Genomic DNA, 23,147 nt, shown 5'->3' with positions numbered 1-23,147 from the left:
CAAAATAAGTGCAGACTGACAGGTGCAATGAAGTCCCCACATCTGAATGGGAATAGGGAGTGCTAACCTTTGACATTTACTCCTTTTTATTTTTTTGTTTCCTCTACCTTTCCAGTACCGATGGAAAGGGAAAAACCACTCTTTTCTCAGATCTTATTACCTCTTTACAAACTCCAGACTTTGTTTCCTGGCAAATTTAATTGCAATCAGGCTCTAATGTCTCTCTCTTTTAATAGAAAAAATGGGTACGTGCACAAAGTTGTTCTCCTGTTGCGCTCTCCTCCTGTCTACTTATTAACAGAGCTGTAAAGTGGTTGATCATGTCACATGAGAGATGACAAGCCTTTATATTTTCTTGGACGTAAGTCCATGGTAGAGTAACAGAGGGCTAATGGAAACTCTGGCTTTTAATTTCATCCTTCTGTAGTTAAATATTTAATTAATTGTTGAATGTTTTTGCAGCTGAGCTTTGAGTCTTTTGTTCCACATTGCTTAATTCCACGTGCTGAGCTTTCATAGTCTCCATGGTGCGTTCTGCTACTCAGCATCGTGCTGAGGTGCCAGTCAAGGGGAGGCTGACAATCTCAGAAATTTACAGCAGAGAAATGCTGGTGTATCTTGCAAACGTAAAAAATTTGCTTCCACTAGCTTTCTAAACCCTGTTTGAAAGTCATTAAAGTGATCTGGGGAGAGTGATGCTCAGTTGAGAAGAGACTCTATTGCTTTCAATCTGTATAGGCAAGTGGTCATGTATAGCTGCAATATTTCTTTTCTCTGGCTATTAGCTTGCAGATACTGATATTCATCCAGGTTTTCCATTGAGACTAATGTTTTCCAGCTGCTGTTTGCTACTATGAGCATATTTCTGGCAACTGAGCACTGCATTGGAGTAACTGTAGATGTCATACAGTTGGGCTGCATCTGAAACATTTGATTTTTGAAAAAAATTGTTGAACTTTGGGTTCAACAAAGCCAACTGGCTTCAGAGCCTCTGGTTAAGTACTCTTTGCTCCAGCTTCTAACTTCATTCATAGAACAAACGAACAGTGCTGGAATCTTTCTATTTCTTATTGATTTTTTTACTGAAAGAAATTTGTACTAGTAAATGTTGGAGATGTGATCAAAGATCCCAGCTAAATTCCACTTTCCTAAATATACAACTTAGTTTTTTTAATACTTATTTGGGTACTGAATTACAGACATACATTGCAGATTACTTTTTTTGACATTTCTAAGCATTATTTTGTAATTAAGTCCAACTATAAAAGTATTCTTAATGATGATGACATTTTTTTCAAGACTGAGTTCTTGCTTTACACTGTTATCTATAGTTATCTTTGAGGAAAAGATCATAAGGAAAAACTCTCAAGACCACTCAACTGAATTTTAAAAATGTATCTCTTGCAAATAAAATCTGGAACTTAAAAAGATGTGAGGAAGCCCCCATCTCTTCAGTAATACTGAAATGACACACTGATTTATATCTTAATTACCACATTACTCTGAATGGGTTTAAGAACTGCTCTTCTAATCTTTCTGATAGCAAGTAGTTATTTCCTAGTTGCTAAAAATAAGATACAAAAATGGTGTTAAAAAATATCCAGGAAAAACAGTTGAAAGGGCCTTATAGACCGAAAGCTGAAATGGCCAGGTAAAATTCCTATGTTTTAATTTGTGCATCAATTGAATTTTCTTAATAAAATAAATAAAATCCAATTATTGTTATAGTGTTCCAGCTGGAAAACCAGTCAAGAGCACCAAAAATAAAAATATCGGTTACATGCAAAGGAGCAAAGGAATTTATGTCAGAACACTCTGTAGCTGGAGAGTTAATGGCATAGGTTGTCCTACAGTGATTCACTATAGATGACAACTTGTAGATGACAACTTTTTGCTCGACTTTGTAAAGTTAATTTAATATTTTTAGGGCAATTTTGGATTTCATATATAGGTTTGAAATGGAAAAATGCCAGAGATATCTTCTTTCTCTGCCTGTGCTGACTTTGACAGACTCCTATCTCCATACTCCTGACATGCTAGTCACCAGAGATTCAGTTCTCTACTTTCCATCTTCAGTTCTTTGGTTTACTCTATGGCCTTCTTATACAGTTCTTTATTAGGTATGTTTCAAATGGTGCTGCATATCTTGGATTCTGAGTACGTGCAGTTAACTTGCCAGAACAAGGCACTCTAAGAACACTCGCACAAATTTAAAAATAAATTTAAAGGACTCTGGTGTTCCTTGAACATACCTCAATACCAGCCTAACAGGTATGAATGACTGAAACAATTTGACATCCATTTTTAAAATGGATGTTTTACATAGCTTCCTTGCAAGCATGCAGTATTCCCAGGCACGCACATTTAAAATGGATGATGTTGTAAGAAAGCATGAGACAAAAATTGCTTTATGGTTTAGGAATCTTTCAAGACTTTCTTGCTTAATCCAAGATTAGAAGTGAAATCTAAAGTATTTTTGTAATGAGTACAAGAGCTGATGCTTTGAAAGAAATCCAAATGCTTTGAGTTTATGATAAAACTATGAGCTGTCAACTTACAAATACAAGAGTTCATAGAAACTGAGTAAATTTGAAGCTGAGTGTCACTTGGTTATGATCCCATATTATTTATTTACTTTAACCTCTCTTCTTTCTCAGGCTAGAATCTCTAATGTTTTTTGGCACACATGAATATTTTCCTGACTGGTCTTTGACAAATATGATAATGAAAGTAGTTTTCTTTTAGTTTTAAAGGAAAAAAAGAGCCCTCTTGATTTTTTTCTTTCTTCTTTTGTAACTTTTGGACTTTTTACATGGAAAGTATGTTTTCGGAACACTTGTGTTTATATGTAATGTAAATGTTCTGACATAACCTGTAGAAACAGACTCATAGAAACATGTAAGCTGGAAATGACTTCTAAGATCATTGAGTCCAACTCAGCACTGCAAAGTTCAGCACTAAACCATGTCCCTCAGTGCGACATAATCTATTCATAATGAAAAAACCCCACCAAATTAAAATGTACAAAGTTAGAGGTGTACAAATTCAATCTGTGACTCTGAGCCCGGCCTGCAGTGCTTTGCCAGTCTGTCTATCCCTCACTGCTGGTACTAGGAACTGAGAGCTGCGGGGACCTCTTCTTCACTCCCTTGATACTGACCTGCTCAGATTTGTACTGCTGATCTTGATTTACTCACCAAGTCTTCTGAAATTCCAGAATAGAAACTAGTTTGAGTGCCACGATAGAGGGGAGTGCACCTAAATTTGTAGGCACATTCAGATCCCTAATTTCTGCTATTTCTTTCTGATGATCCTTTCATATCCTGCTCTGTTGAATATCATCTCCAGCAGTGCCTACTTGATGCTTAACCACACTTTAAAGGAAGACACTTCCGATTTTCATGACTTTCTACGACTGTAATAATGTAATCTCTACAGCTCAGATCTGTGGGTAGGAAAGGAAGCTTCTGCAGAATGTGACAAATATAACACAGAATTTTCAAACTTGTGTAATCTTTAAAAAGGTCTTGGAAAGTTAGTGAACCAATTTAGAACTTCCTCTTGCATGCATCTGTTCAAATTTGAATAATCATTCCTTAAAGGGATGTCGTTTTAACAGAGACATGCATCTAATTGATAAAGATAAAATAAATGTAGCAGTGAGCAGAATGTGTCCAATGCCCAGAAACTTAATGAAAGCAGATTAAAAAGGGCTTATGGTTGTTTTTCAAGCATTCAGAATTTTCTGTTTAATAAAAAATGACTTTGTTCTCTTACATCTGTCTTCAGTAAAGCCCTAAGATGGCTGCCAAGCAGTAGCTTCATCTTCATCCAGCTGGATACACCTGAGCTTTCTTAGCTTGAGAAAAAATCCTTCTCAGCAAGTCAACCGAAACTGAGCGAAATGTGCATATTTGGAACTATAAATCAAAATGTCCATGCACAGATGTTCTCAGCCTAGAGGCATAAATGTGAAGGAGCTTGGTTCCAGAAGGATTTTTCAGCAATACCTGAAATTGGTCAGAGATGCTTTACAACTGCCTATTGCAGTATTCACGCAGTACTGTAAAATCACCATGGGTGACTTGCTTATTATGCTGTTCTCATATGTGGTATACAGTGGGAAACTTCAGAGAGAGCAGTTCAGTGCAGTGCCAATATGCAGAAAAACAGCCTTCTCTAACTGTGAATTGGGGGGAAGGAGTCATATGGGATGGGCTTGCTTTTTACGACACAGAGAAATATCTCCAAGCCGTTAGAGCACCTGTTGGCATCAGGCAGAGCTTTTCTGAGGATGAAAAGGGGTATTATCCCATTTTGCAAGTGGAGAAGTTGGGATGCAAATTAGATGGCCTTCCACACAAGAGCAACTTGGAAAAATTGAGTGGGTTTTGGGTTCTTGCCTCCTCTTACCCCAGGCTGCTGTGGATCCTGAAAATAGAAAGAGGGAGAGAGGTAGTCTTATGACTTTGTGATGTGTTAAAGTTTTAGTGCAGTGGTATGTGTCTGCTTTGAAAGGGAAATCTCCTCTGTCATTTTTACCATGGTACACTTTTCTACTGTGACAAGTCTCAGAGGCTTAAACCAAAGAATATTGTCCCACGCTCTACAATTTCACCTTGAGAATCAGATGCCTCCTACTGTAAATCAGCATGTTGTGATTTTAGGGAAAATGTGATGGGGTGGTGTTGTCATTTTGCCTTATTTATATAAGTCGTCCTGAGCAAGGAGAGTAATTCCTTCTGTATATGATTTCTGTTTTGGAATGAAGTGGCTTATGTCAGATTCTCTGAGGAGCACTTTGTGACATGAGGAAAGTTTGCAGTCATTGTCAAACAACATAAAAGAATCTAAACTTTTTAGACTCATATATTCACACAGAGTAGAATTTGAAAACTTTTTTTTTTTTTTGATCACTGTGTAGCAAGAGCTAGTAAATACTTGAATAGAAGATTTGTCCACTTATAGTGAAGAATTGCTGAGCTGAAAATAGACAGGGAAATTGGCCATTTCTGGAAAAAAAAAAAAAAAAAAAAAAAGATTTTATTTTGGTTTATGTTTAAATCATAGAATAATCTTACCTGTGGTATTGCTTACCAGTTACCTGTGATTAAAAAGAAAAGAAATACAGAAAGTAAGAGTTTGTGGTAGATTAAGAGACTTAAATGAATATATTTGGGGTTGCAAATAGCCTTAAAATAGTTACATGTTACTTGTGACGTATTTCTTGAAACTGGCTCGCTTAGCATTTTTTGATATAGCATGAGACCTTTGAAAGTAATATTTCCAAATATGGATAAGAGACTTCTGTGCACTTGAATCATATTTCAACCCAGCCTCTATGTTTGGGATGTGTGAATTTAGTGCTCAGCTTGTGCATATTGGGGGGATTACCCAGAAAGCTGCAGTTAGCAGAACTGTGAACATGATTTCTTGCAGAGCTAAATGCCTCTTGGCTCCTGACAGCCAACATCTCAGTGTTTATGAAGTGCAGCTCTCTCTCCACAACGCCCAAGGAAATGAATTGCCAAATTCAGGGAGCCAGAGCTGAGGCAGCAGGGCAGAGGCACTAACTCAGTTCACATTCTTGATGAGGTCCCACAGGGAAATGCAGGGACCCTCTCTCACCTGCTGACCTGCTAGAGCAGAAAGGGAAAAATCCCCAAACTGAAATGTTGGCCAGTCTGACCACTGCTACCTTACCAGCCAGGAGAACTGATTATGAAAGGCCTCTGGAAAAGCCAGTTACTGTTGGGAGTTGTAGCAGCTGTGTTCTGTTAGTGGATTTAAAATGAGTTTATATCCTCTTACTCCTTCAACATGGGCTTCCTGGGCACAGAGGGGTTCCATGTATCTGTTAGTATGGAGGACAGAGAAATGGAACTGCAGTGGTCGTTTGAAACATGGGCTACTACAAAAATATATGAGTACTGAAACAGCTAGTAGAACCTTTCTAGTGGTATTTTTCTTTTTATTTATGGCTCTGTCTTGAAAAATGAAAACCAATTTTCCATATTTCTGAGGTTTCCATTGCTTTGATAGACTTCTCTCATTTAAATCCTGAAATAGCTCAGTTATACTTTATATTGATGTCTGCTTACCTTCTTTGGTTAGAATAAATAATTTTTCGCATAGCCATGGGCTGAAATCTTCTTAGGCTGAAGGAATGACTGTAAGAATTCTCTATAAAAAGCATGTGGGCATTGGAAAGTAAGCTTTTTTTCTGTTATATGGTATGAGGTGACCAAAACTGCAAACTGACCTACATACAGCCTTGATGGAAGTCTATCTAAGAGCTGTATCATCAGACAGTTGGTATGGATTCTGAACTGCTAAAATTAAATTGTGGCCATATTAGGTATTAACTAAATTCATTGACATAAAAGACAAGTTAATGCTCAGGTGAGGAGGTGGGTGGAAAAGGGACTGCATCCAACTCCACAGCCATCCCTGCAAAGTTATTTTTGCTTTCATTTGATAGTTCTTATGGACATATTTCCTACTGATACTTAAATGGAAACATAAACCAAGCTATTTTATTGAGAAGATATCATCTGATCATCTTTCCTGATTTTTAGTTTTCATTGCTGCTGCAATGTTTGTTCTTCTTTTTGGGTAGTTGGTATCTTGGAATGGTACTGGGTGAGTAATTATTAAATTGGATTTCTGCCTCTCCTGGTTTGAACATAAATCTCTTAGTGGAATTCATGGATTGCAGTAGCTGCTCACTTCATATCTTGCCAAATGGACTTGCTAGCCTCCGGTCTTACGTAACCTTCCCCCTAGCAGAGATGATCAGGCATCCCAATATAACCTGAACCAAAACAAGCAAAAAGAAAAGAGAAAGTACAGTCAGTGAAGATTTCAGAATGAAATTTAGGCAATCAGTCTGGGCCTGGGAGTCTTGAATCCGAGCTGGCGTCTAATGGCTTAAAAGCGTCCCATGGTATAGCCTGCCATGGCTCTTACTGTGGGGTGATTAGAAACACTTTAAGTTTTTAAAGCAAATTTTTTAAAGCTGACAATTATTCTGTTGGATCAGGAGGTGGAACTCTCTAACAGATGTTGGTTTTATTCTGCAGTTCCCACAGTTGTACCACTGAAATCAAAAAAGCAAACTGTGGTTCTGTCCTCTCAACCCTTTGGCATATACAGAATACGCTTTACCTTATGACCATTATGAAGGAGTGTAAAGGGCTCCACTGACAGTGCTCATTGATACATACCTGTGATTCTCCATCTGCATCAGGAAATACAGCTCTCATTTCTCAGAATTTGGAGAATATTGCAAGTCTTAATTGAAGGTTGCATAAGATGTCTTGGTGTTTTTGACAGCTATTAGAGGAGTGCAAATGAGTAGCACTGGAAAAGATGGAGAGATGAGACTGGTTAATGCTCTTTTCTTTCAGTGATTTTTGAGTACTCATTCCATGTTATTTTGATAAACCTCCCCAAGTGACTAAAGTGAAACTGGTAAAGCAGCTTCAATGTGAAGTTTTGTTTAAAAAGAGAGGGGAAAGAAAAAAGTCAAAATGCAGTACTAAACATGCATTCTAAATAAGATCAAAAAAGAAAGTCTAGAATATGAGATTTGCTTTTGTCTTAATGTATGCTGGTTTAAAAAAAAAAAAACCAAAACAAACACATATTGTGCTAGTGTGAGAACCAGGAAGTGAGAGAGACCGAAGTGAAAAATTTAATATAATAGACCAAGCTGCAGTCTGGTAGAAAATGTATATGGCACAAATGAGTGCTCAGAAACACAAATACAGAAAGTTTTCCAAGGTGTTCAGCATTCAGTCTTCCATTTTCCTGATTTCTTTTGAGCATGTCTTTACTAGAAGACGTTGTTACAACAGAGCTGTGAGAAGCTGAGAGCTGATAAGCTGCTGACACTGATACTGTGATCACGAGGAAGAATTTTTCTTAGCAACGTGAGAAATACTTGTAATTTGGCCCAAAGTCTCACAGGTTTAATTATAGGTAGTTTTGGTGTTATGCAAGGCATGACTTGACTTGAAAGTGTTCACTTCAGTACAACATTTTTTGTTTAAAATGAAACTTTTTACGCAGGACTGATAGTCAGAAGTTTTTATTTCAAGGGGAAATGCAGCAGCTCTTCAGGGAGTTGGTGTAGAATACCCTGTAAGTGCTGCTGAGGTGGTGAGTAGGCTTTATGCTGGTTGCTTGCAGGAGGTTAAATTCCACCAGAGGCATGATGTGTAACACAATCCTAAAGATGTAAGCATGCTCAGCTTTCTACTGCCATGTTAGACGTACAGGTATTTTTGGAATAATGTTTCAATTACTAATTTAACTCTCATTAGCAATTGTGTATTAAGTGGAGGATGAAATTGGTTCTATCCTGTAATTCTTGCATATATCTTAATTTGTGAGGAATGCTGTTGCTGTGTTCAGGGCTGAGGTTTTTGGGAGGGTAGGCACATCATCAGTGACTGAAGTAGATGCATGCTCTTTGGGAGAAAAGATCTGTCAGTGTTCTTTTAAAATCAGCCAGTCTCTTCTAATGTCTAAACCCAAAAAATGTGGTACATCCAAGAGTGTCAAGTAGATGTGCAATCATTTCCTTTTGAGGAAAAAGAAAGAAAAGTTATTCCTGCAGCTTAATATAGAGTTAAAACAGATAGAAGCAGACAGAATGCGTTAACTAAATACTAAATCTTAAAATACTTAAATAGTTATGTTATGGAATAAAGGAGTCAACAATAAGTACTTCATTCAAATTGCTATGTTTTTGTTTTGCTGGGTAAATTAAATCCTGTGTACTTTGGAAGGAAGAGCTTGCAGTGCTCTCATGAGCACCACGATACTCACAGCAGCAGCAGGTGCTGCATTAATTCTTTGGTGGTTGGTCTTGGTTCCCTGTTTTCCTCCTTTCAGTGGTGCAATTGTGGAGTCATGTGTTGCAGTCCATGTGCCTCATATTTAAAAATGAAAAACAAAACTGAGAACTGGATTGGGTTTATAATTGTAAATGGGGTTTCATTCCTTGTGATGAAGGTGTCATGCAAACAGAAGGAAATTAAATAGTCTAAGGATTGCCATGACCCATCATAGGTCTGAGCTGTGTGTTAAAATTCTGTTCCTAGGTATAGAATGCTTTCTTACAGGCAGGGTTAAAGAATGTGTTTTTGCAGCCATTGCTTTTTTCAGTGAGCAGCACCATGAGATGGAGAACAAAAATGAGGAAGAATTTAGCAATGACTTGGTGAATCCATTTTCAAAGCAAAACTGGTAGTTCCTAGATTTTGAAGCTAATGCATCTATTTTTTACAGCATACTGTAATTTATATTCTAAGGACTCTTTCAAGTTTTAATAAAACTAGTTTGACCATTTAAATGGGCATTAAAGTAATAGAGGTGTTTTTGAGCGTGGAATGTTAGACAAATAAAATGTAAATAAAGATCCCCATAAATAACTTTCTCCAGCGAGAGTTCCCTAGTTAAATACCCAAAAGCCTTATTCAAAATGTGAATGTGGCTCTCCATGACTATTTTAAGAAATAACAGGTAAGTTTACTACTTATATAAACAGTAGCCAAGAACTTTTGCTATTGAAGAAAACATGTCAATTAGGGTGATAGGATAATTTCTTTTTTTTAGTACAGAAAGTATGAGTTTCAACTCTTTTCCCCCAAACTGTTTGTTCTTCGTTCAGGAAGAGGCTAGAAAACTATAAGCTATAGGTGTTAAGCTTGCTCCCATTTTCCAGTGTGAAATCCCTCCATGAATGAGGTCTTCCCACCACTGCTGCTCAGTAGGACTCTAGAGTGGAGGAGAATAATGTTTTCATTGCTTGCTAGCATTTGCCTGTTACATTTTTAATGTAGCCTTTGGAGGTGACGTTCCCAAAGCAAGAACTGCTCCTGGGTCTACAAGCCAGGCATATTTGTGGTGTTGAGATCCACGGTAGGGAATGCACAGGAGGGACAGAATTCAAGCATAACATGATTTAAAAGGAAATAATCCCATTATCTAGGCTTTTATCACCTTATGTGGTTTTGTAATTATACATGGTGGTGGTGTCTTAGGTATTTGAGGGGGGCAAAAAGTGGCTGGCCATAATTGGAATAATATGTGTGGAATCTCACCTCTCCCTCAGTGTTGCTTGTCCTGGGACTTAAACATCTTCAAAGATATGGGTTATAACCACCTCTGAAATTTGCATAATTTCCTATTAAGGCACTTGATTCTAGGATACAGGTTAGAAAACTGACTAGTGCAAAGCATTTATTAAACTGGCGGTTGAGGACACATGAGCAAACCCCAAAATGATGTGGCAATTTAGAAAGGAGAGAGCGTATGCTTATACATCTTGGCTTAGCCTTCCCGGTTATTTGAATCCTGCAAGCTGTTTCTATAAGAGGTGTTCTTGTAAGGTTAATTTCAGTCTCTGCAAAGCAGGTGTTTACAGCAGAGTTTCCTCTTCCAACCGTGTGCCTAACAATAGCGTGATTAAGATCTCACTCTGGGGCAGGCTGACTTTTGGCTGCATGTGTGTGCTTGCATGAGCGTGTCTGCAAGTTGCTTTTATTATTCAACAAAAAGAACATATGCAGTTAATCTGAATATAGGAGAAATGCTTTGAATGAGTCTTGAATCTGTAAGAAAACTGGTAGAGAGAATGGAGCAGATGAGGCAAATAAATAGAAATTGATGGCAGCATTTTTGATTTAAACAATCAGAGGATCAGATGAGCTGAATGCAAAGCTGAGCAATACATCCACTGCACTGTAAAAAGTAAATGTTTTATGCTGATTCTGTTTTGCTCAGTTTCTAATACGACTTGTTTTTGTTATACACAATGCAAAACAGCCTTGGATTTGCTGCCAGGGATGAAACTGAACGTGCTGGAAGTTGTATCTGCACTGCTGGGCAAAGTGTTGGATCAGTGAAAAAAGCCCACACGTGGCAAAACACTGCAATTCTGCTTTGAAACCAGCAATAGGAAAGTAATGAAGAAAACACAAAAATGTGTCCGTTGTAGAAAATTGTCTGAGGAGAATAGGGGTGCTGTTATCTCTATCCCTGTTAGGTGGTCTAATAAAATATGCTATCTCTGCCTACAAAGCACAGCCTTGCCTGGGCTGAGTAGGGAACTTGAGCACAGCAGAGCATTTCTTCCGTGCTGCTCATTGGTTCAAGAAAGCAAGAATGGCCTGTGATTTCAGCTCGTGTTTTCTGCAAGATCCTCTGTGGCTGGAGAGGCTACTTGTGTACTGTGGAAATGAGGTGTATCATATTTGGGAACCTGCTCCTCCAGGGTGGCTGCAGCACGCAGGTCAGTACTTCACTGAAGTGGCTCTCCCATGGAGTGGCACACACACACACTCCATGAGGCTCTGCTGTCTTCTGCTGGTTCCCACAGACTCTCCTACAGCAAAGGCAGTGTTGGTGTCTAAGTACAGTCAGGCTGAGTAGTGGATCTTCAGTCACTGTTGTGCATCCAGGTTCTTTGTCTGTAGGGCCCTCCAAGTCAGGAGGATGCAAGTCCAGAGTGTCCAACGTTGGCTTCCAAAGTAGCCCATAAAATCTTCATCACTCTTTGATCAAATAATGGACAAATTTTACTTTTATTCAGGAATTCTGCCTAGCTAGCTACCTTTTTTTACACATGGGTTGTAATGGTGGATTACACATGTGAATGTCTATTTGTGGTTTCAGGTTGATGCTCTTTGAATTAATAATTCTGGCAAAACCTTTACCTATTATGAAACTGCTGACCACCACCCTTCATCTGTTCTCAGAAAATTTGGTTTCTAATTGATTAATTAATACACAGCTCTGACCACAATCACATAGATCTTAGCAGTATTTCAGGTACAATTTTTTAATTTACTCTCAAAAAATTGTCATGTGGTTGTTAACTTTTCTGATAACTTGCTGTATTAATAGCAGTTATGCTTCTCAAATGAAGCAGTTTTTCATGTACAAGATCTTAAATGGACACAGATAATTTTATATCAGCCTTCAGTGTGCTTAAATTATTATAACTCTCATAATTGAAGTCTGATATCAACAATAATAACTTAGATATATTAATAAAATGGCTCATATTAGAAATCATGCTTCCCATTTTTGCATGGTGTACATGTACTTGGGAAAATTAAAGTAATTTAAAAATTGAAGTTCCTTTCTTTTTTAATAAATTTGCATTAAATGTATTCCACTGCTCACCAGAGAAAACTAGAACTTAAATCTGGCTGAGAATTAAGCACTTAATCTTGGCAGCATTACTTCCTAGAAATCCTTTATTGTCTGCATTTTAAAAGAAAACAAATAGGTCGCAAAATTGAAATTAGCTTCTTTTAAGATTAGTATTAGAAAATCAAGTGAGCATAATTTCTGTGTTTTAAGCATTCACTGTTACTCTATATTCCTTTTCTAACTCTTGAGATTCACAAGGCTTTGGAAAAAGGAAAGGAGATGCAGTGGTTACAAGGCTGTGCACATATTGAGGGAGGCATTAAAAATTATCTGTGGTCTATGAAGAAAACAGCTCAAGTGCCAAGCTGAGATGTTCCTAGTTTGTTATTGTGTCTCACAGCAAAAAACACACAACGTTGTATGGTGCTAAGGAGCAACCGGGCAATTTTTTTTTTGGTCCGTTCACTTCATGTCAGAGCACCTTGCTGCTCTGGGGTCTGTGCAGGTGTGCAGGTGACACTCACAGCCCTTCAGGTGCAGATTTCCATGATGTGCTTGGCCTCCCCTGGCACAGCTTTGTGCCCAGCATCTCCTCTGAAGGAAGAAGTGGGCAAGGGTGTGTTTCCTTCTGCCTCCCTCTCAACAGCCTGTCTGACTGTAGAAGAGCTGGTTCCCATCACTGCTCTGAAGCATAACACAGAGCAAGAGCATAGGAAAGGGAAGGGAAGAGAAAGAAAAGAGGGAAAAGGTTTGAAGGTTTGAAGAGGCTTGAACCTGCACAAGACCTAGCATTTCTGTTCTGTTAATTCCAAGTAAAATCAGAAAAAAAGGAAGATGAGTGAAGATAATGGAGAAAGAACAGAAAAACATGGCTTTGTTGCTAAAAGGCAAGGCTGGCAAGGCTAGCAAATCTAAATCTATCTAAGGGTATGCAAACAGACATTTTCCAACATTAACCTGGAAAACTGATTGACCTGGAAAGGATAGGAATGTCTCTGAGTGTGTGTGTGTATGTGTAATGGGAGCATGAAATTCTACTGCATATTTTGAGAAGTAGTAACTTTTGGGGTTTTGTTTCATAAAAATTTCAGAAAATCTTTCAAAACCAGCATTTACATACCCCTTGTTTCTTTCAGTTCCCATAAGTGTCCCTTAATTTAAACTTACCCCCATCCTTTTTATTTTTTTTAAAATTTTTTTTTCTTAATGAAGGTATAGGATGAATCAATGAGGTACAGAGATGTAATGGTTTCTTCAAGATCTTTCTATTTCTTTTCAGCACCTGGGGGGCAGGGCAGTTTCTGGGACCGGTATTTAATTTGATTTGGAGTGTTGAAACTCTGCCTTGTGAGGGATGTGCGTTTTACAGCACTTGTCTGCAGGCAGTGAGATAACTCATGCCTGGGAACAGGCTTGTGCAAAGGCTACTTTGGCCTGACCCGCTGCTGGTGCCTGCCCTGTGCTGGAGGCACTGGAATTTCAGGAGGTTCCTATTGTCTTCCTGAACTGGTTTTTCTGGCAATGGACTGAACTCCCCAGGCTTTGCATGCAGTGGAACAGGAGCTTTGGAAGTTTAGCTCTGGCAATCAGACTGAGGTAACATCAGGTGCAATCTGTGTGTGTTTGTCCTTTCCTGTTGCCCTGCTCGCAGGACTGTGAGGGAGGGTGGTAGCAAGCCCGTTCTTGCAATAGTCAGACTCTCAAATGGCGTGTGAAAGCCTATGCTAAAGGAAATGTTTAGAAGTTTAGAGGTTTATGAGCACATAAAACTAATCAGGCAGGCAAACCTTTACTGACAAAAGAGGTAGTAAGAGTCAAATTGGAGGAACTTTTTCAGTATAGAAGTACAATTTGAAGTATGAAAGTTCCAAATAATAATTCTTTTTACAAACTGCACAAACATGTGCTGCTCATGTTCCACGGACTCATGTCTATGAATCTTCTGATGGAAAATTGGAAAAGTTTCATGAGTTCTTCTTCTTCTTGCATTATGGTCTTATGGACATTGAATTTTTTAGTCCTGATTATCACAAATTTTGAAATGCTTAACATTCTCTGAGTGACCTGTACACCTGATATTTTTTTATCCTAAAGAATCCACTCCAGAGATTATTTCTACTATACAATAAGAAAGATAACTATGCAAACTCTCTGGTTCTGTTCCTGCTCCCTGCAGGGGAATGGAAACTTCAGGATGGGCAAAAGGTGTAACAGCTTCTAGAAACTGAAGAAATCCTTGCTCCTGTTGCAAGGAGTAGCTCTTCAACAGTGAGGCACAGTGATCTCTGGATCGGTTTCTTTTTCCATAAGAAGAGCAATACAAAGAATACTGAGCAGCCTGGGAAGCAGACAAAGTCTATTGTAGCTTCCAAGTGTTACATTTTACCTCACTCTTCCAAAGTACTGCTTGGCAAAATTGTTCACCGAAGTTCCCTGAAAATTACTGATACATTGCAACTTCTTATATAAAATCAGCTTCTGGCCTGTCTCTCCCTAGACCCCTTTCTTTCCAGCAGTAAGAAGGCACAGCCATCAGATGCTGTGCCATTTTATAGGAATGGTGCTCAGCACCAAAATTTTCAAGGATCGTCATTTGGAATGTGGTTGCTACAAAGAGCATTATGTTCACCTGGCAGCTGCTCAAGCTAGCTCAATACCCGTATCTGTCAGTGGAAGTGCAAATAACTGGAGGCATACTAGGGTTCAGCCTGTAAAGATTGGTCAATAGTTGTACGCAAACTTTGGTTCTGGGTCCATCATTCACAAGGCGAATGCAATGATTATGGGATTAGGGAGGGGGAGAGGCTGAGCAGTGAAGCCAGGAGCCAGTCTCACTGGGACAGAGGGAGGCAAAAAGTGGCTGGCCATCCTTTATCTTTTTTCATAATTTAGTCCTTTGGTGAGGGCGTGGGAAAGATGTCTGTACTCCTTGAAGTGTTCACATGTAGGTAGTAACACAGAGCGGATTTAACACTGTATGAATTGGGATCTCAATGACTTTTTGCACTTTGCATCGCTTGGGAGACATTTCACTGACATTCACTTTCGTTTAGTACCAGGATTATCCCCACAGCAGCATCCAGCACAATCACAGAGATGCTTAGGTGGATTGGTCCACATGCTGGTCTTCTTGCAGGTATAGCTGGTTGTAGTTCTAAAATACTTTTTAGGGCCTGCTCTGTGTCTGCCACACCATTGGACTCTGCACTGGATGGTTCAGAGCTGTGCTTCAGGCTTGGACAGGGATGAGACCAGCATCTATTTGAAGACGTGGAGCATGTGGGGCTGTTTCTGAAAAAGGTTATAGGGAGGGCTAGATGTGTTATCAGAAGTCTGGGGACAGGAGGAATGTTTGTAAATCAGATCTAGGGAAAAAGGGACATTGTAACATTACTACCTGGATGATGACCTCAATGATTGCTCTGCTTTTGCATCATAGCCTGGCACAGCTGTTATCATGATGATCTAGGCATCTTTTTAACAGGGAGATAGGAGATTCTGTGTCCCAAAGAGTGAATTTTTTCTGTTACAAAGTAGTTGAAACTATGCTGGAAAATGACAGTCCATTTGTAAGTGTAAATATTTGCTAATGGACCATAATGGTAGTCTCTAAACCTCTTCCCCATCTTCTGCTCCAATATCTTGAGCCAGCTGGCTGTGATGCCAGTTGAGACACAGAGATTTCACAGTGTACCTCCAAGCAAAGACAGTGCATGCTTCTTTTCTTAGTTTGGGAGCACATTTGCATATTTCTCTACTCTTTAAAGGTCCTTCGGCATGGACATTCTGTATCCAACTGTATCTGAGGACAAAAGATTGTTGTGGAGGGAAATATAAATTGTGATTTGTTACTACTCTCCATGAAACTGCAAAATCTTGAAAAATAGAGAAGACATGACAAATTAAATTAGGCTCACTGTACCTGGGCTTTGCTGGAAAACAAATAAAGGCTTAATTAGGGATTACAAATTGGGATGCACATATGGCTTCAATATAAATCTCCAATCCAAGTGACTTGCAAAAGCCCTTTCAAACTATTTGGTTGTAACTGCACATAAACAAGCATCAGGGCAATAGTTATGGAGTAATCAAGAAGGCTATACATTTGTCAGATAACAAACTAATGTCCCCAGCCTGCCCTAAATACCTAAAAACCTGATAACTCTGCCATGAAGGTAGAGATTAGATTGCTCAGCTATGACTCTGTGGAAGTTAATCCTTTTATTGCTGTTCCTGTAAAATTTCAGACAATAAAGCGGTGTTTCAGTAACATCACATTACCATTTTGCAGGGCTGTGTGATAACGTTTCAACAGCATTTGCAAATTCTTACTCTTTTTGAAAGCTGAAGTCAGAAAGATCTCTGCTGACCATAATATCTGAGTTTTGCCCAAGAGCGGTGGATATTTGGCTGTTGGGCTCTGCCTGGGGCTTATATCTGTGGTAGCAGATAATCAACTGAGAGGCAGCTAGTTCTTAGCTGTACATAATATTACTTTATATTCAGCCTGCTATGAGAAATCCTATAAATTTTTACTGATTTGTATTCACAGTTTTAGCAAGGGTGTGAAATATATACAGCCTATAATTATATCTACCTGTGCAAAACAGAAAATTAGAATGATTCATCTCCCTTGGAAAGGTTCTTACATTAAATATTTGTTTGACAGTTCTTTGAAAAAAGTAACCTTCTCCTATTTTCAGACAGTAGGAAACACAGAAATATTTTTTCTTAACCTTTCATTAATCATGAATTAAATATTTCCTTTAATACTAGAAATGTAATTTTTTCTCCATTCATAGAGGTTTTTGTTTTCATTAATGGCCCAATGTCTGTGTCTCCTTCTGTTTTCGTAGACAAAGTTTGCTTCGAAGTACTGTGAAAAAATTTGTATATTCTTAGTTGAGACTCCCACATAAAGGCTATATAAATACTGATATGGTTATGCATGTGGTCAACTTCTTTTAAATAGCTGAGCAATGTACTTCACTGCTTGTCATGCTTGAAATCTGGGAGCAGAGGCTACAAATATGCCCCTCTCTTCTCCCATTTTTTATTGCATCATGTCACGTGCCACGTGTAAACTTGTGGTCAGAAGTACCTGTACTTGTTTCTTTTGTCTTATGGAATGGTCAGAATCTTGCTGTGCTTCAGGCTCTGTGTCTCCCATCCTGCTGAGTGTGGGAATGCAAGGCTTTGGGCGGGCAATCCCTGTGGAAGCTGCAAGGCTGGGTGGGACTCTGCATGGGAGCTGTTCCTGCTTCTGGGGCAGCCAGATGTGGGTGCCCACCTCGCTCTGGGTGAGGGAAGCACATGCTCATGGTCCCTGGGACCATCAGCCCTCTACAGAGCCTGTATATCCAAGGGAAACTGGCTGGGAAGGTAGCAGGCTGTGAGGTGTAGGGTGTAGATGCCATCTTCTGCATTAGCCTTCTCACTGACTCTAGGCTTCCATTGATTTTTCCAAACCTTAATGAAACAAACCTCAGTGAAAGTGGTTCAGAGCCTTTGCTAAAGTGATGGTGGACTTTGTGTTAACCAGAGGTGGGTGCCACGACTGGCAGTCAAATTCAGTTCATTCATAATCTAAATATAAATATTTCCTTTTTCTACTTCCACTCTTTCTCAGGCCACAAAAGATTGTGGTTCTATGTTAGTCCTCCATCATCTTGCTACTTCTTGCTACTCTGTCCCCTTTCTTCTTGCTGAGCTGTAGCCAGGGTCAGAGGTGTTTGGAGGGCTGTTTGTAAGGGGATGTGGCAGAAGGGTGTTTGCTGACTGAAATTCTGCAGGGCTGAGCAGGACATAAGCTCAGTGGCAGTGGTACTCTGCAGCATTGGTACATTCAGCTGGCAACATCTTACCAAAGCTCACGTGGTCTCCTTTCCAGGAGCCAGAATCAATTTTTCCTTTGCACTCTGTTGATTCTCTCAGTGACAAATTCTGGGCTTTGGGTAATGAACCCTTTCTCTTTTCTGTTACAGAGCTCCAACATGGGAGGCAAACTGAGCAAGAAGAAGAAGGGATACAGTGTCAATGATGAAAAAGCTAAAGACAAAGACAAGAAGGCTGAAGGAGCAGCAACTGAGGAAGAGGAGACTCCAAAGGAGGCTGAGGATGCCCAGAAAACCACAGAGACCACAGAAGTGAAGGAGAACAACAAGGAGGAGAAGGGAGAAAAGGATACTCAGGTCACTGCCAATAAGACGGAAGAAAAAGAAGGGGAGAAGGAGAAAACAGTGACCCAGGAAGAAACCCAGAAAACAGAACCTGAGAAGTCAGAGGCTGTTGTCGATGCAAAAGTAGAGCCACAGAAGAACACCGAACAGGCACCCAAGCAAGAGGAGCCGACTGCTGCCTCTGCTCCTGCTGCCAGTAGCGAAGCACCCAAACCCTCTGAGCCTAGCACCGATGCAAAAGCTTCCCAGCCTTCAGAAGCCACAGCTCCCAGTAAAGCAGATGACAAGAGCAAAGAGGAAGGGGAAGCCAAAAAGACTGAGGCTCCCGCGACGCCTGCAGCCCAAGAAACTAAAAGTGAAGTGGCCCCAGCTTCAGACTCAAAACCTAGCAGCAACGAGGCTGCGCCTTCTTCCAAGGAGCCCGCGGCAACAGCAGCGCCTAGTTCGACTGCTAAGGCCTCGGACCCTGCAGCCCCTCCAGAGGAAGCGAAACCTTCTGAAGTTCCAGCGGCTAATTCGGATCAAACCATAGCAGTGCAAGATTAAAATGGACAGCCTGTTGAAACAACCACTTAAAACAACCTGTGTCTTTTTTTTATTTTTTCAGCTATACTAACTCGTTTCAGATCTGAAATAGCAAATATGTATTGCCCAGAAAAGAAGGAGAAAAAAAAAAAAACAAAACAGAGAGAAAAAATGAAAAGGATGTCCCATCAAGTTGGGAGGGAGGGAGGGGGGAGAATCCAAATAGTATTTTTGTGGGGAAATATCTAATATACTTTCTGCCAACTTGACACAAGTCTTGGATTAAAATAAATGAATAAATAAATAAATGGATGTCTGAAAGTACAGCACATCTTTTGTATCTGAACTGCTGTAAATGCACTCCACCAGTGTATCAAAATCTTCTTTTTGTTCTGTAATGGGGTTTGGGAGTGATGCGTTTGATTCTGCCCACTAGGTTTGTGCCAAGGCAATCAGATCTTTATGAAAGCAGTATTTTCTGTGTTTTTTTTTTTTTTTATTTACAGCCTTTCTTATTTTGATATTTTTTTTATGCAGTGGATGAATGCCAACTTTCAGACAAAACCCACTTAGCTGTCCACATATTTCTCAATGCCAATCCTCCAATTCTTCCTCTCCAAATATTTTTTGGGAGTAAAAAGCATTCTCATCCTACTTAGCCTACCTAGATTTCTCATGACGAGTTAATGCATGTCCGTGGTTGGGTGCACCTGTAGTTCTGTTTATTGGTCAGTGGAAATGAAAAAGTCTGCGTTCATTGCAGTTCCAGTTTCTCTTCCATTCTGTGTCACAGACACCAACACACACTCATTGGAAAACAAATGAAAAAAACAAAATGTACAATGGATGCATTGAAATTATATGTAATTGTATAAATGGTGCAACAGTAATAAAAGTTAAATAATTTAAAAAATATATAAGTGTAAAGACTGATTAAATCTTCACTTTCACCCCTTGAGAACTAGGCAAAGGATGTTCTTAGAGAAGAAGTATTACATCTGGAGCTGTTTACTTTCCTATAAATAGTCACTCTCCAACAGCCACTAGTGTTCTTTGGTGAGGTTGGAAGAAATGGCCAAGCACATCACATTTATGTTTTATCCCAGTCAAAGTAGAAATGGCTTTTGCCTGCCTTAACATGTGAAAAGAAAATACTCTCTTGCTATTATCAAGAGCTAGAGGCATGCTGACTTTTAACTGGGACTAAGACAATGGATTTGATAAACTGATCTTTTAAAATGAGGCAATTAAATTTAATCCTAGTCCAATTAAAGTATTTCTAGTGCTGATACACTTGGTTCTTTTCCCCATTACTATTGCGTAGGAGATTAACCACCGCTGGCACAAAAGGCCTGTCCTGTGTATTTCAAATATGGATAACACTGTGTAGCTGAGTAGAGTTTCACCCTGCATAAACATTTTTCATTACTTTTGCCTATTTGGTTTTTTTTTTTTCATTCAATAGAACAGCTGAGTAATCGCACTTTCTGCTGAGTGGTGTCATTGGTGGATATGGACAACGATTTCAGTGCAGAGCCCAGGATTCACAAAACCAGTTAAAGCAGCATGTTTTGCCTGCCTATTAGTAAACTTTTAGGCAGAGCAGAAGTTCTGAAAGAAGTGGGCAGTGGTAAATAGAAACACAGCTGGTACACATACCGAAGGGATGAGCAGACTTGTATTTAGTAAATAAGGAAAATGGTGTTTTAAAATGGTATAAATTATTTCAAACACTTTCTCTTCATGCAGTGAGGATGATTCACTCTACAGACTTGCATGATATTAATCCTAATTTTTTTCAGAAGTACAAACTTTCTATACCATGCTGGCAATACTGTTATGCAGCTGTGCACCTGGGAGAAGCTTACTGGAAAAGTCAGGAACATCAGTTGGGTTTAGATCAGGTCATTCACCTCGATGAATCTTGCACTACCATGAAGCTTTTACATCCTTAATGTGAAGCTGAATGCAGTCTTACTTTAATTCTTTGGTGTAATTAAAAATACGCCTGCGCTCCAGAGCTGTATCCAAACCCAGCAGCCTCTGCAGCTGAGGACAGCAAAGTCTGAACACACACGCTGAGGTTCTCACAACCTTCTTGCTGGTTGCAGTTTCGTTCCAACAGTGTCAGTACTGCAAAGAAATATTGTGCCCCACATGGCTGGAAATCAATAGCATATGGTCAAAGACATATGCACTTGTGTTTGGGAAACTGAGAGTCAGCCCAGCCAAAGATTGATGTGCTTAAAAGTCTTCAGTAGTCTCAAAAGATAAAAAAAAGAACCTTGCCATATGATGCTTTAAGTACTTTTATTATTAGAGAGGCCTGCAAAATAGTTTTTTCATAGTTAATACATTTCTTAGTGTATAACTGATGGTAAAAGGCATTCTAGCCAAGGCTACTGCTCCAAGATGCAGCTATTCTACACCTACATACAGAAGAAAAGAAATAATCTTTGTTCAAAGAGCTTATGAACTAAACATATATAGTTAACAGAAATGTGATGCATGTTGCTTGCCTGAAGAGCCATGAGAATAGGTGAGAGCCTAGAGGCTTGCTTTTCTTCAGTCCAGTGTCTCATCTCCAAGATACTAATTTTTCCTGCATTATAATCACTCTTTAATAACAGTAAAAGTATGCTGAGGGTACAGAGCTAACAGGCATGTTAATGCTCTGAGCGTAAGAACATTGTAGATAACCTCAAAGGACCCAACCCTTTTGTGAAAGTGTGCCAAAGGAAAAGAGAAATTCAACCCTGGGAAAGAACCTTTGCTATTGTTTAGAGCCCCCACAGAGACATGTTTGCAAGGTCTCCCTTGTTTTGCCCTGGAAACTGTCATGAATCTGTTGCTTTCCCTTCAACAATTGGAAGGTCAGTGCCACTGACTTTGCTCATACTTTGATGGAACTTGCACAGCAGAGAAGCTCAGATGCCTTTAAATGTACAGCAACTTTACCTGCACTCTCCTTTTTCTTTCTTTTCTTTTCTTTTCTTTTCTTTTCTTTTCTTTTCTTTTCTTTTCTTTTTCTTTTCTTTTCTTTTCTTTTCTTTTCTTTTCTTTTCTTTTCTTTTATTTTCTTTTCTTTTCTTTTCTTTTCTTTTTCTTTTATTTTCTTTTCTTTTCTTTGCTTTTCTTTTCTTTTTTCTTTTCTTTTCTATTCTTTTTCTTTTCTTTTCTTTTTTTTTCTTTTCTCTTCTCTTCTCTTCTCTTCTCTTCTCTTCTCTTCTCTTCTCTTCTCTTCTCTTCTCTTCTCTTCTCTTCTCTTCTCTTCTCTTCTCTTCTCTTCTCTTCTCTTTTTTTTTCTTCTTTTTTAAACTGTGTTTGAACTGTTCCTGCTACTATTTTTATATATTTATTTTTTTTTATTTTTGTAGTATTTTGGGGATGGGAAAACCCCTAAAGTTACGTTAAGTTATTCATAATGAGATGGCTTCTTAGAAGCAATGCCTCTACTTGCCCTGTAGTTGGTTCCATACACTTCTGTGTCTGTACAGGATAGGCACCTCCTTGAAGAAGCAGTACAACAAAACATTACAGTTAGTGTCCTCTGTGGTGGCATTTCCAGGCACATGTCTATGTGCCTGCCAGTATCTAAACTGTCAGTGGCTTCTGAATTTTGGCTGGCGCTTCCTTTGTCTCAGCATTGAACAAGGAGTTCTGTCTGGTCTCTGTCTCCCCTGACCATTGCCTTTTCCAGACCACCATGAACTCCAGCTTTGTGCAAGTGTACTGAATCAGTGTGTGCATCAAGTCCTCAGTCTTCCTTCAGGAGTTTCTTATCACTACATCACATTTCTGTGAATTTATCCTTATTTTACCTAATAAGGGACTGTCTAAGAGAAGTGCCTCAGATTTGTTGCCACTGCTACAAGAAAGGATTTCCTTACAATACATTTCTTTAGTACATCTGCCATGCTTTCACTATTGTCTCATTGAATGTAATTCATAGTATTTAAGGTTCTTTTCAAAGATTTTTGAGATGCTAATCAGGTGGTTTTCTGTTTTTATTTATCAATACATATTTTCGTTCTGCATTAAACTCTTGACATTTATCTTCACTGTGATTTGGTTGACTTTCTGCCTTCCATTTAATTATTTATGTACATATGAAACTTTTACATCCTGTTTTATATTTAACCTCCCTACCATATTTCATGCAACATGAATGCGTATCAGCTGTAAAGTGGTCAGATTTAGAAAACATGGAATTCCAGCCATGGGAGAAACATAGCCAGCAATGTTTTTTCCATCACTGCTATGAACAAGTATCTT

The 23,147-nt window shown here is 39.1% G+C and overlaps 1 protein-coding gene across 3 annotated transcripts in view; it reads left to right on the top strand.

The window, feature by feature from the left end:
* Positions 1-19,792, top strand: part of BASP1 (brain abundant membrane attached signal protein 1) — a 51,018-nt gene extending 31,226 nt beyond the window's left edge. For all 3 annotated transcript variants that reach the window (XM_066326319.1, XM_066326326.1, XM_066326335.1), the window contains exon 2: positions 18,153-19,792. In XM_066326319.1, the coding sequence (XP_066182416.1) occupies positions 18,162-18,893 (732 nt within the window). In that variant the 5' untranslated portion in view covers positions 18,153-18,161 and the 3' untranslated portion in view covers positions 18,894-19,792. The remainder of the gene's footprint in view (positions 1-18,152) is intronic.
* Positions 19,793-23,147: the final 3,355 nt, after the last annotated feature.

This window comes from Sylvia atricapilla, chromosome 1, assembly GCF_009819655.1.
Source record: "Sylvia atricapilla isolate bSylAtr1 chromosome 1, bSylAtr1.pri, whole genome shotgun sequence".
Taxonomy (NCBI): domain Eukaryota; kingdom Metazoa; phylum Chordata; class Aves; order Passeriformes; family Sylviidae; genus Sylvia; species Sylvia atricapilla.
Note: the sequence above shows the minus strand (reverse complement) of the source record. Positions and strands in the feature narration are given on the sequence as shown.